The sequence below is a fragment of the Vespula vulgaris genome, chromosome 10 (genome assembly GCF_905475345.1).
Source record: "Vespula vulgaris chromosome 10, iyVesVulg1.1, whole genome shotgun sequence".
Lineage (NCBI taxonomy): Eukaryota > Metazoa > Arthropoda > Insecta > Hymenoptera > Vespidae > Vespula > Vespula vulgaris.
Window position 1 is genome coordinate 3,089,972 of NC_066595.1, and position 14,128 is coordinate 3,104,099.

A 14,128-nucleotide genomic window follows, 5' to 3' on the forward strand; every position below is an offset into this window, starting at 1 on the left:
TTCACCACTGTGAGCGCTGACAGCGTCAAGTTGTTCCAAATTCTCCGACATTGGCGCTAATGTCGCTTTAATACAGCGTCACCTCATGTGTCAAATAATAACTGTTTTCTTTTTTACCGACAGATTTCATCGAGTAATCTGAAGTCTGCAACGTGTTTAGAAACTTCAAAAATAATGCGTATCTTTTCGATGTCATCGATGTTATCAAAAATAACAAGTCATTAATTATTATTGTACAGTAAATTCTCGAACTAATTTGACATTTACAGTTCAAATGATTATTCGGCAAATATAATCGAAACTATCATTGTTCCAAATATAATTGATGTTCACGAAGTACGCGTTACGAAGTATGGTCACAAAAAAGGTAAGCAAAAAATTTTTCCAATTTCTTTTATAAATCGAATATTTGTCAAAAAAGAAAAAAAAAGAAATAATAATTAAAGATTGACGATACTTTTAATATCCGTTAAAAAGATCAAATTCGAAAATGCGAAAAGTTTGCTAATGAAAGAAAAACGATCAAACTTATCGAGATAATAGGAAAAACATAAATAAGATAAAAAAGGATATAGGTCGAGCAATTATATATTTTCACATGTACGTACATACATATTTCCGTACATACGTACGTACGTACATAAATGTGGGTGCGTATTTTATTGATGACAATAGCAGAACTATGTGGGAAGGTAAAGACGATCGAGTTACGGGCAATAGTCGAGACGATATTTTCGTCCAGTGAGAGAGTACAGTACAGTACAGAGTGAGATGAGATAGGATGAGATAAGATGAGATAGAATCGTCTTCTCGTATTGCTATGTCTGTGGCCTCGAGATCGGTTCAGATTCGGGAGAAAGAGAGAAAGAGAAAGAAAGAAGGAACGAGAGAGAAATGTGTGTATGTGTATGTGTGTGAGAGAGAAAGAGAGAGAAAGAAAGACGAAGAGAAAAAGCAAAAGATCGTAAGAAAAGAGCGAGGGCGAATGTAGGAGAGTAGGAGGAGGAGGAGGAGGAGGAGGAAGAAGAAGAAGAAGAAGAAGAAGAAGAAGAAGCGGAGGATTCGTGCGAGGTGTTGGAGAAGTACGATGACAGACATATGAGGATTCCAGCGGCGAGATAGGATATGCGCGGCGAATACACGTCGTCTTCCGAAATCTACCTTACGATTATCTCACCCACTTTCTAACCTCTACTTATACCTCTAACAATATTATTTCGTTAAATCATTAATTCTACTTTTAATCCTATATCGAATCTGACACGACATCACGTTTCGTTATCGAACGATACGTCAAATACGTCCAATTGCATTACTCGAATTGTGTGTATATATACACATACACACGTATATTAATATGAATATATTGATATTAATTATATTAGAGTTAATTAGGTGCGATAAACAATTAATGAAACAATAAGAAATTATTCGATACTAATGAAAAAAATTGTAAACAATTGAAGGATATCTCGTTCGATTTTTAAGGGTTAGGTTAAAATGTTCATATTTAATTTTTGTTTAGGAAACTTGCGCGCACTTGTACGTATACACGTACCACATTTACGTTTTTATCTTTATACTTCAGTGGTATGTATATGTATAAGATGTAAGCAAAGATAAATAAGAAATAAGATCGCCTTGAAAATTTGATATCAAAATTATACCAATCGTTCTTAGCACGTGGCCATCTTACCCTCTTTCTCTCTTTCACTTTCTCTCTCTCTCTCTCTGAAAGTCTCGCAAAGATCGTCCCCTCTATTTACATCGTAAAGTAAACTTTTTCAATCTTGGAAAGAGAGATTCACGGTCAACGTCTGTCTTCGCTCGGAGAGATCGCTTAAACGGTTTTCATTACGTTGACGGATATGTCCGCGTGCTTCTTCCTCCTTCACAGAATCTAGCTATATATATATATATATATATATATATATATATATATATATATAAAATATATATATACACATGTACATCCATCCATCTATCCATCCATACATACAATATACATACATACACAAGTACAGATATACATACATACATATATTTGATAATATTTATAAAATGAAAGACTCGCTTCGACATTGAACGACCTAAGAAAATGGTAGGAAACATTTGACATATCACCATTAGAGGAGAGGACGTCGTCCACGAAGGATCGTAAGTATTATACATATCTATCTACGTATGTAATTTCGTTAATCTTATAAGTTATATATTCGTCATTATATCAACGAGAGAAGGCACACAAATTATTCGTTAAATTCTTTACTTTAAAAGCGAGTACAAATATTCGTTCTTTTTATCATGTTTTTCGTTCATACGATTATTTCTAATCTGTTTCCATTGCTTTTTTTTATATATATATTCCTATAACATATATTGGTTTAGAAGATTAAAAACATTTATCTCAGGCTCTTTGTAATCGGTTCTTAACATTGTAACAGATATTATCAATACTATTGTATATCAATACTATTATATATATACAAATATCACATCTATATTTAGTTGAACATTCATAATAATCATTATAATCTATAAATTTTCATGATATTTTAGACGATACGAACAAAAAAAAAAGAAATTATCCGATTACAATAATTATTTCTGTTACATTTTGTTAAACATTATATTACCAATAAATATGTATCTACATATCTAATCGAAAACTGATAGAAACTCGTCGATGTTGACGATTTAAAGTACGACGAAGAATTAGAAAGATGCTTTTTCGAGAGAAAGAGGAAGTCGGGGAACACGAATCATAGGTCGGTCACGTACGAGACGCGAACGCGCAAGTTCATATCCTGCGGTACCAGCCGTACAAGAATATGGCCGCAATGACAGATTTACAGATTCCAGCCATCGCCTTGTCCTCTTCTTCGGGATTCTTAAAGCGTATATCCAACGAGAGCAAGACGCGTCGCCTCGTCTCGAATGGCCGGAGTGCACGTCAAATCGCACCTCGAATGTTTACGCTTTACGTCCGCAACCTTCCTCTCCGTTCACTAATACTATCCACCACCATCTCTCTTACTTCCTTGCCCTTCTCCTCCACTTTCTCCTTTACCTCCATCTCCACCTCCACCTCCTTCTTTTCCTTCTCCTCCTCTTTCTCTTCCATCTCCATCTCCTCCTTCTTTACCACCTTTTTTCTTTTTTTTTTCTTTCGGCTTTGCTACTTTTCCTTTCGTCTACCATCACGTTCCTTCTTCTTCTCTCTTTTTTTTCTTTGTTTTGTATTTTTGTTTTGTTTCTTTTTCCTTGTTTTCTTTCTCTCGACTTCTCTGTCCTTTCATTTATTGAATCCTTTTGCGAGAGATACGTATGTATTTGGTCGTACGAGAGAGAAATTTTACTTACATTCTTCAGAATATTATAAAATTTATTCTTAGGAAAGATCTTCTTTTTAGTTTAGAAGAGCGAATTTAATGAGTGCAACTTTCTCTAGGATAATTTTAGATTTTTGTGAAACAGAAAGAGAGAGAGAGAGAGAGAGAGACATAAGTAATTTTTGTCTTCATTCGAGTGAAATGTTAGAAACAAATTTTCTTAGATAATCTAGATTTTGAAGATCAGGAAATGGTAATGATCCAAGATAAATGCGTATTATAAACTTCTGCGAATGAAAAAAGAGAAAAAGAAGGAACTCATTTTTGTCTTCATTAGAATAGAACGAAAAGTTAGAAACAAATTTCGGAATTGGCTCGAAAACTATAAAAGCCTCTCTTTCGAGACAGCGATACGGATCGCGACTCGCAAGCGTGCTCGTACGGTTACCTCCTGGCGAAACCCATGGCGATGACGGATTCATGGCCCGTGGGATGCAAGACGTTTCCTCCTCTCCTCTCTCTTTTCCTCCTTTTTTCCGGCAAACTCAACCGAGCGATTCATTTGTCGGTCTTTGATCCGCGACCAACGAGGCACACTCGGAAAATTAGGGAGATTTATTACCCTCTTCCTTAGAATATACATACACCTCATACATTTTTTTTTCCTTTATTTTTCTCGTCACCTGTTCTCATGATAAAAATTGCATTTTTTTGAAAATATTTTATTCGAAGAATATCATATTTATATAGCGTATTCTATGAATTAGTGAATCATACGTGTATTGTATATTATATCTATCTATACACATTTATTTTATGATTCTGTGATATTCTAATTGGATAGAATTGATATACAAAAATATAAAAATTGTCGAATGAAGATTTAACGAAGGTTATAAAGAACTGAAGTTTAATATTTTATAAATTAACAAGTCACAGATATGCGTTATATTCTAATCAAATAGTACCGATATAACTAATATATATATATATATATATAAATGAAAATTTAGCAGAGGTCATAAATTATGTTTTAATATTTTATAGATTAAGAAACCACGAATGCGTTGATTAATTAAACAATACATCGAAATTATCGAGCGAAAATAATTTTCGGTTTACGTGATATCTTATATATTTAAAAATCAATTCCTCTTATTTCTTTTTTTAAGCAATTATCTTCTCCTAAACATATATATGTATATGTAACCATATACGAATACATTGTTATTACGATATTAGCGGTTAAAACTAAGATGAAAGAGAAACGTCTCGTAAATTTGTCCAATTCCAGGATAACTTTGTCGAAAGGACACAACCGACGGCATCGTCGGTGTTCCGTTTATCTTGAAACGATCTCTTCTTTTCTCTCGCTCTACGAAACGTCTTTGAGGGTATTTTTTTTTATGTGACATAAACTGAGAATGGTGATGGTGGTTATGACGATGGTGGTGGTAGCAGTAAAGAGGAAGAAGAAACGATGTCGCTTGACCTTTCGAGGGCCAATTCTTTTACGTTCGTTTTCTACGAGACCCTATGGTGTAAGTAAAAAGATGAAAGAATATAGGCGCGAGATAAGGGCGTCGACCGTGTATACGCAACCCTTAACTCGCGAAAAACTCTTTTATGGCCGGCGCCGTCACGGACCGTCGCGCACGATTCGAACTTTTAAGTCGAAAATGGAAAGGGTAAAAGGACCACCGGTTCTGACATCTTTTATAGTATTTACATTTAAGTATACTTTCATTTATCTGGCGAATCAAATTTTTTAACTCTTAAAAATGCACATCCGTGTGTTGTATGATTATATAAAATATTTATTAATTTAATCTACCATAACTCTATTCTTTTTTTCGTCTGTTTTTAGACAAAAATTATATAATTTAAAAGTTGTAGAATTATTATTGTACAAAGTATAACTTGTACTGAAAAAAAAAACGTAAAATTTCGTATATAAATACAATAAATAAATCGTTCGTCAAAAGGATTAATACTTTAGATTTACGTTCGAATGATTTTAATAATTAGTTTATAGAACGATTATAAAAAATAATTTGTTATCAATGAACATTGATTCATTAATTTGAATGTTGCTCGACAATGACCCTCATTGATGAATTGAATACTTGAATCAAGGACATAATGAAGTGTATTTTTCAAAATATTCAGTAAAACTCAGTTGTAATCGCGAAACGTTCCTCGCCAATGAGAAAATGTATCTGCGGTCATTAAGGATACGCTAATATGTTTACACAGCGTCGTTTCGTGCTCAGTCATCAATCAAGAGGCGTCCGTCTCTCCGTAGGTGCCGCGTGCATCAGGAGTTACTGCCAGAAGATATTCAAATTCGAGAAGAGAAGTGATATAAGCACCAGTTTGTATCTTTTTTATTTTCATTTTCTCATTTATTTGTATATACATAATAATAATAATAATAATAATAATAATAATAATAATAATAATAATAATAATAATAATAATAATAATAAGAGAAATAATTTGTGAAGACGGTCCTTTCGACGTTTTAACACATTGTTAATCCACCGCCAATATGCTCGTGCGTTGCACATACGTATGTAGATGCAACTTATGTAATTATTGAAGTGTACAATTGTTTAAATAGTTATTATTGTAAATATTTTTTTTGGTCATTAATAGTGTTTCCTTAGTTTTTATATATTACCAATTTTTTTTGGACTTTTTTCAATAATTTAATAACGATTTTAATTTAATTCTGAACATAGCTAGTGGTTGATTAAATTCTGAACAATGTGTTTAGAAAAAAAAAAGAAATCTCAGATTTCGTAAGGGAAGAATTTGATGGGAATATAAAAAAGTGAACTAGTTCGAGTTATATCGAAACTCATTGTATTTTTGCTTCTTTTTTTTTTTTGGACAAAAAGTAGACTAGTAGATACCTACGTAAAGGAAAGTCGCATTTTTATAGTAAATACCGAACGATAACGCATTGAAATTCTTTTGTATTAGATGAGAATGTAATTTCTCTCTAAACCTAAAAGTACAATGGCACGATACTCATGGCATAATTTATTAAGGCACTTAACGGTCCCGCACTCTCATGGGTTGTCACGGAGCGTTTACATTCCCGTCTTGGCTCAAGAGAGCGTTTTAGGCTCGTTCGGCATTTGAGATACCTCGTATAAATAGACGCACTTTGCTCCTACAAAAGGCACTTTCCTTCTTGGACGACGTTACGTCGAACCTACGATCGAAATGGCTAACATTTTAATACGAATCTTAAGATACATATGTATTTATGTATATAAATATATATATATATATATATATATCTTTGAGATAATATCAAATCTTTTCAAAACTAATTCGTCATTGGAAAATATATCTAACGTTTAATATAAATAAGATAAAATCTCTACAAAATACATATTAAGTTTATATCCACGATATAATCTGGCAATCTTAGCATTAAATATGTACGTTGTTTTAATCGCTTTGGTTTAGACGCGTATCATCGACGCGATCACGTTTATGTATATACATAGATAGATAGATAGATAGATAGATAGATAGATAGATAGATAGATAGCTAGATAGATAGATACATAGATAGATAGATATATAGATACGATTATAAAGGATTATCGTGGTCCATAAAGAGAGGTACCAGGATGGGTATGATGAGGATGAGAATGAGGATGAGGATGAGGATAATGAAGAGAGTTGACGTGAGGGTTGGATTGTCCATGATGATGCGGATGAGGTGGTGGTGGGGGTGGGGGAGGAGGAGGATAAGTGGACCAAGGTCCAGGGGTAGCAGTCGCGTAAAACTGATGATGATGTTCTTGACTCGACAAGCCAGGTATTTGCATTCCCTGAGATATTATAGCGTTCGGATATCCGCTCGCGGTAAGGACATTGGCGTTTGCATTTACGTTGCTCGTACCACTCGGTGCCGATCTTTTCGCGGGATTTTGTATTGCCGAAGACACCGCTACGGTTTCGCAATCATCGGATTCGCAATCTCGAAATCCCTTAGCGAACGGATTGCTAGCGATTTTCAATTGAGTGATACGATGATTTTGATAAGCCGTTACCGCGGTGAATCTGGTCTCTGGGAAGGAAAATGTCTTGAAGTTCTCCGTTCTTGGATCTGGCGCTGAACCTGGTGGGGAGGGTGCGACTACCACGTGACATCTTGGTTGATATCGGTGCATCGAATTCAAGATGATCTGGAAGAGTAGAGTCCAAGAAAAAAAATAGTTTCACGTTAAATCATTTTCGACGAACGTTGATCTCGGTTAAAAGGAAGAAAGAGAAGAGAGAGAGAGAGAGAGAGAAAAGAGAATGAGTGGATGTTGGGTGGGGAAGGAGGAAAATAAGGAAAGAAAAGTGAACGCAGCACACGTGAGGGAAGGAAGAAGAGAAGGAAGAAGCACCACAGGGGGGCGGTCACAATGTTTGACAGGCAGAAGAGAGCCGGTGACTAATTAGTGTAAAAACTAACCCCCGACCCAACGGCAATACGACACCCTTCTTCGTCCTTTCCTATGCGTACGCTAATGTGCATATGCCTTGACGAAGAGAAGACGATCAAGAGAGAAAGAAGAGAGGCGGATAGATAGATAGATAGAGAGAGAGAGAGAAAGAAAGGGAGAAAGAGAAAGAGAGAGAGAGAGAGAGAGAGAGAGCACGTGTGTCGCGCCGCTCGCTAAACAAGAAAAAGAAGAAGAGAAAGCCAAGAAGAGGCTTCGTCTTGCGCCCGGTGGAAAATGCGTGTGGCCCGAAACAAGCAATCGAATCTCTTCTCTTCTTCTCTCTTCTCTTCTCTTCTCTTCTCTTGTCTTGTCTTTTACTTTTCTTTCTCTTTTACCCAGACTTTACGTCAGTCCGTACGCCCTTTTTTCTCTCATTTCCTTTTTTCTTTCTTTTTTTCTCTTTTTATCTCTCTCTCTCTCTCTTTTTTTTCCATTTTCGACGAACATCTCTACCATACTCCCGTCAAACCTTATTCTTCTTCCTCTTTGAGTAAATCTATGCCACACAAAAATAAAAATAAAAATAAAAATAAAAATAAAAATAAAAAGAAATGTAAAGAAAAGAAAAGAAAAACTCGAGCACGAACGGCATGCGATCCGGAAAGGTTCCCTCTTCGATGGGATACGTCAATTAAGAGACTCGCATCCTCAAACATTCTCTAGTACCACCTCCTTTAAGATTTTTTCTACGGACCTGTAACACATTTTTCCGTAAGCAATTAAAAGAACAAACTGGCCTGTTTGTTTCTACTCTGACTTTTCTTTCTTTCTTTCTTTCTCTCTCTCTCTCTCTCTCTCTCTCTCTCTTTTTCTCTCTATGTTCCCCTTTTTTGGTGTCAAAGGTCTTCTTACACGGCGAGCAATAAATTCTCAAAAGGAACGCGAGCAGAGGGCGCGAGACTCTGCTCTCTTTCAAGGATTCCGTGACCGTCGAAAAATAGAGGGACGTTCCCAGTAGAAAGGCGTGTCGTTCGTTTCCAAGATGTATCTTATCAAATGTCGATCGTCTGTATTTCGAAGCAATTCTATTAGTAAAAGCAAAAACCAAAGTAATACGAGCCGCGGAAAAATCAACGAATACATCTCTCTCTCTCTCTCTCTCTCTATCTTTTTTTTTTATTTTCTTCTGATCGATGATCGATCGATCGATTTGAACAAACCACACGCGCACATACACAATGTAAGTAGATATATACTTTTTGATTAGATTTGCAATACCGATTCTACCGGTCGTGTACCTTTCGAATGAATCGATACGTCCCGTTTAAAAGTGACTCGATCGATTGATTTGGCACGACAGATAGGTTTCGATTATTTTTGGCCACTCAATTCTAAATACGCTTGTTGTTACGTTGCGTTCGATTGTGAGAAAAAGAATCGACTTCTAACTGTTCCGAGCATCGACCCCTTTTTTTGCTTTATTTATTTATTTTTTTCTTTCTTTTTTTCTTTTCTTCTTTCTTTCTTTCTTTCTTTCTTTCTTTCATCTATCGTCGACTCAGAGTTCGTAAATTAGCAATTTTTAATGTAAATCGATGATTATATGTGAGCGGTTGTTGAAAGAAATAAGATTTATGGTTATAATCAATTTCTTTTTTTTCCTCTTTTTTTTTCTCTCTTTTTTTTCTCTTCTCTCAAGAAAAACGTCTCTAAGTTTATCTTAATACTAGTGTATTGTTTGTAGCTGAGATTTATGATGAATTTGAATTAGAACAGAACTGTTAAAAGTTGATAATTTATGTATAAATCCTTTTTTTATATATCCTCTTTTCTTCAATCATGTATGTATATACACGGTATGTATATGAAATTTTATAACTCATTTCTAATGCAAAACATTTTTCAAACTTACTTGACTGCTGTTAATTCTTTCGTATATTCGACCTATTTTCCCATACTTTCGTCTTTTCGTTTACTTTATCCATGTTTACATTATATTCTAAGCGCACGATACTCCATGCCATCGTGGCGACAGGAGAAAGAGATCGATTTAAAACTTAAAGATCGACGTCGATTCTAGCTTGTCTTGCGTTTGCTAAATATCATGAATACGTTGTTTAAATACATAATATTCAGATGCTTTAAGAAAAGTGAATATGCTATCTGAAATACGTTATTTATACATAAATAAATAAATATATATATATATAATAATTATATTTACACTCATGTTTAAACAAACTCTGTAAAAAAACAATTTTTTACAAAAATTTCAAAATTTTCTTTTTATATAAAGAATTATAAAATAATTATTATATTGTAGAGCTATGAATAATTTATGATGATTATAAAGATCTTTGAATTGGCACAAACTCGCTTTAGGCTTTGATGATATTTATAGAATTCATAATAGTTGAAGTGATCTAGAAAAAAGATGTATGTACGTATGCATATACATATTCCATTTGTTAATTTTCTTTTTCATTTTCTATTAATTATTTTATATATTTTGAAGTATAAAGACGTAGAAAAAAATAAAAATAAATCAATAAAATAAAGTCACTAGCATAGTAACAATGCGACGAAGTTCATTTTATGAATCATCGATCGATGATAAATGGATCGTAATTTGATTCTCTACGTAAAGCAGAGACAGTGACGAGGAATGTTAAACTTCAGAAAAAAAAAAAGAGAAAAATGAACGAAAATTGCCAAAGTAACATTTCTTTCTCGCGAAAAGAATGATAGTTGGTGACTCTTGGGTGACTTATAATTTCTGGTTAAACGGCACGGTCTCGTATCTCAGGTCAATTAAAGCGAACTCGTCCGAAACGACAAACACGTGGAAGAAGAGAGAAGAAATGTTGTCGCCGTCGGCATCGTCATCGAAAACACGATGCATTTTTCATTCTATTTTATTACTAGGGTACTTTAAAAGAAGCGTTTTCTCAAGAGAGAGAGAGAGAAAGAGAGAGAGAGAGATAAATAGTTTTAACGAGGACTGGAAAAGAAACGAAAATGGAGGAAGGAATAGATTTGAAAAAGATTCAAATAAACAATTTTGAATCTCTGAAGGATGATAAGTTTGACGAACTTACATGGCCGTTGTCATCGAGTTGATTATTAGTGAGCTTGAGTTTGTCAAAAGAGACCGGTTGTTTCATCCAATGGGCTCCACTGGCAGGACTGTCAGGATGCATGTGAATCCTTGGTGGTGATACTGGATCGGCCCTACCAGCGACTACCCAGGCGCTGCTGTGAAATGCGTATCTATATCTCTTGTCGTCGCACGGGACAAAATCCATCACCAGAAGATACTCCGTATTTGGATCCAAACCAAAGAGTCGACACTGAAAATGTGGTCACTTTCTTCCGTCATTTCCTTCCCATTCTCTTTTTTTTTCTTTTTTTTTTTCTTTTGTTCTTTCCTCTTCGAAGGGGGGATAGGAGGGATAGGGCTAGAGGGAAACTTTGATCGGGTTTGTAAGCTCTCACCTGAAATGTAGGAAACATTCTTCTTCCAGCTTTGGTCACGATCATTTCCGTTCCCAATTGATGAAATTCTTCCCAAAGTGGTTTAGCTTCGAGTGCTGCCCCAGCTCCAGCAAGTGCTGGATGAAGTGGTCTCTTCGATGAACCGATTTCTTCCGTACCCTCGTCGCTTCTACGTCGATGATGACTGTGATGATGATGGTGATGATGATGATGATTATTATTATTATTATTATTATGATTATTATGATGGTCGCCGTGATGTCGATTATTATTGTTCCTGTCGTTTCGAACGTCTGCGGAAGAGGAGGACGACGAAGATGACGACGACGATGTTGCTACCACGGCTACTGCCGGCGGATTCGAAGCGTGCGACGCCAAAGACGACTTACTTAAATTCGGACTTCGGGATCGTTTTACTCTTCCTGCGCTTTGTAGGCACGCTAAGAGAATCGGGACGAATTGTTTAACGTAGCGTTTTTATCGATTCGACAGAGAAACAAAGAGATAGACAAAGAAACGTGGATAGATATATTTTATCTTTTCATAATTTCATGGAGAATTTCATAATGAGAAATTATTAAGGAGAAAGACACGCACCCATTGTAAACGCGATCGATCACAACGAGAAATATAAGGAACTTAAGAATAAAAAGACTAATATAGAACCGAACGATGTAATTAGTAGATAAAGACAAGTTAGGTACGCACGATTTAACAATCTCACCTTCCATTTGTTGCATCGGCGATGGTACCATCGATAATTGTTGATGATGTTGCTGTTGCGTCGGCCATTGTTGTTGGTAGCAGCAATCGGCACCACCAATATCACGTCGTTCTTCTTGCTGCTCTTGCATAATTAACTTATACTCGAAGGACACATCGAACAAACCACGATATATTTGAACTTTGAGATGATATCTTTTCGAACACTTTTCCTTTTCTTTATCAATATGTATTTATGTATTTCCAATGTGCGGTGCGTGATGTGCGATATGTGTGACACTTTAAAACAACACTTCGAATCAATTCGACATGATTTTTCCGGACATCGACAACTCTTTTTTCTTTTCTTTTTTTTCGTTTCTTTTTAATGTTTATATTTGCGAAGACACATAAGAATTAAAAAGAAGTTGAAGAAAAGGATGTAGTAGTAGATGATGATGAGGATGATGACGACGACGACGATGAGGAAGAAGGAGACGAAGAAGAAGAAGAAGAAGAAGAAGAAGACGACGACGACGACGACGACGACGACGACAATGATGATGATGATGATGATGATGAAGACGAAGAAGTCGACTTAGTATTCTCCGTTTTCCGTTCTAAGTCACAGAATTTGACCGAATTTCGTATTGGAGTCGTTGACAGCTAGGCGTATCACAAGAAGAGGGGTACCAAGGCAGAAATAATGATCTCAAAACTTGCCGACCGACCGATCGTCAACGGGACTTGTCCTCGCCTCGAAGAACGTTTGCTGACAAGGAAGGATTTCTAGAGGAAGAGAGAGAGAAAGAGAGAGAAAAAGAGAGAGAGAGAGAAAGAAAAAGAGAGAGAGAGAAAGAGAGAGAGAAAGAAAATCTCGGACGATGAAATCGGATGATGATTCAGAAAGGACTCTCTGCCGGCAACTACCCCCGCTAGTGATCTTATCATCGGAACATCATTCTCTCTCTCCTCTCCCTCTTCCTCCCTCTCGCTCTCTCTCTTTCTTTCTCTCTTTCTCTCTCTCTCTCTTTCCCTCTCTCGAATCGTCCAAGAGAAGAGCTGAAAGAGCTACGGGCGGAGGTGCCACGTGAAAGGAGGGGTTTCTCGAAGAACCTCCTACATGGACACCCACGCGTACTAGAAAGCCAAGTTTCCTTCTGACGCCTCAACTTGGCATCGTTCTTTTGGCCCTCTCACCGAAAGGCGGAGTCCCGCCTCTTTTCTCTTTCTCTGTTACTCTCACTCTTTCTCTATTTCGTTCTCTCTCTCTCTCTCTTTTCTTTAAGGGTAGCAGCACCGATTTCTCAGCCAAACGAAATCCAACGCTCAGCGACGATACGTGAGGCCTTCTAAACAATTCTACGTATATATCTCTACCTTTACGACCACTACATTTTCTCATACGGATCACACAGATCCGATACTAATACATCGTCGTTTAGGTTTTTGATATAGTATAGTACTTATCTAATCTGTCGAAGAAAAAAAAAGAAACGGAAAAGAAAAACAGGAACAAAGAATTAATCAGAAGTAATAGATACTTGTTTACTTTATCATCTATTTATGTATTATCTTTCATCGATTAATTACTTAGAACTTGCTCTTTGAAGAGTTTTAAATGAGAGTTACAAAAAATTATCTTCGTGAGTTTAAAATTGTTTAATTATCTATTATATATATATATATATATATATATATATATATATATATATATATATATATATACGTTATCTATATACATATATATCTGTTATATATATATACATGTATATATATATATACTGATGTTGGTGGAAAAGTACACAGTGGTAAAAAATACACGATCTGGCTAAAATTGTAGTTTACGAATTTATTGTTTAATATCCGCTATCATTATTGTAATTGCATTGAAATAGCATAGTACCAATACTGTTATCTTATATGTATATATGTAGGTATGTATGTATGTATATATGTATGTATATATGTATATATGTATTTACGCGCATACAAGAAGACGTGTGTGTATGTGATAAAATCAAATAACCGATGACTTACGTGCGACTAATAAAAAATTAAAATAGTTACAGTTTTTAACGTAACGGTGTATATTAAAGGGACGTTGTTTGTTTAAACAAAGAGCGAATGTTTTACCGAGTT

General features: G+C 35.4%; 1 protein-coding gene across 1 annotated transcript; it reads right to left on the minus strand.

Annotated features, from left to right (window-relative positions):
* Positions 1 to 5,810: 5,810 nt before the first annotated feature.
* On the minus strand, positions 5,811 to 13,436 carry LOC127066982 (T-box transcription factor TBX1). Its single transcript, XM_051001377.1, has 4 exons — positions 12,009 to 13,436; positions 11,285 to 11,724; positions 10,888 to 11,139; positions 5,811 to 7,543 (listed from the first exon to the last, which is right to left on the minus strand). The coding sequence occupies exons 1-4, from the start codon at positions 12,136 to 12,138 to the stop codon at positions 6,953 to 6,955; spliced, it is 1,413 nt and encodes a 470-aa protein (XP_050857334.1). The 5' UTR covers positions 12,139 to 13,436; the 3' UTR covers positions 5,811 to 6,952.
* Positions 13,437 to 14,128: the final 692 nt, after the last annotated feature.

Bases quoted from the DNA above. Each gene is read 5' to 3' on its own strand.
- LOC127066982 (XM_051001377.1), bottom strand. From the start codon at position 12,138: ATGCAAGAGCAGCAAGAAGAACGACGTGATATTGGTGGTGCCGATTGC. The intron at 11,140-11,284 runs GTGAGAGCTTAC...CCACATTTTCAG, and splicing joins GAATGTTTCCTACATTTCAG to TGTCGACTCTTTGGTTTGGA. The intron at 7,544-10,887 runs GTAAGTTCGTCA...CTACTCTTCCAG, and splicing joins AACTCGATGACAACGGCCAT to ATCATCTTGAATTCGATGCA.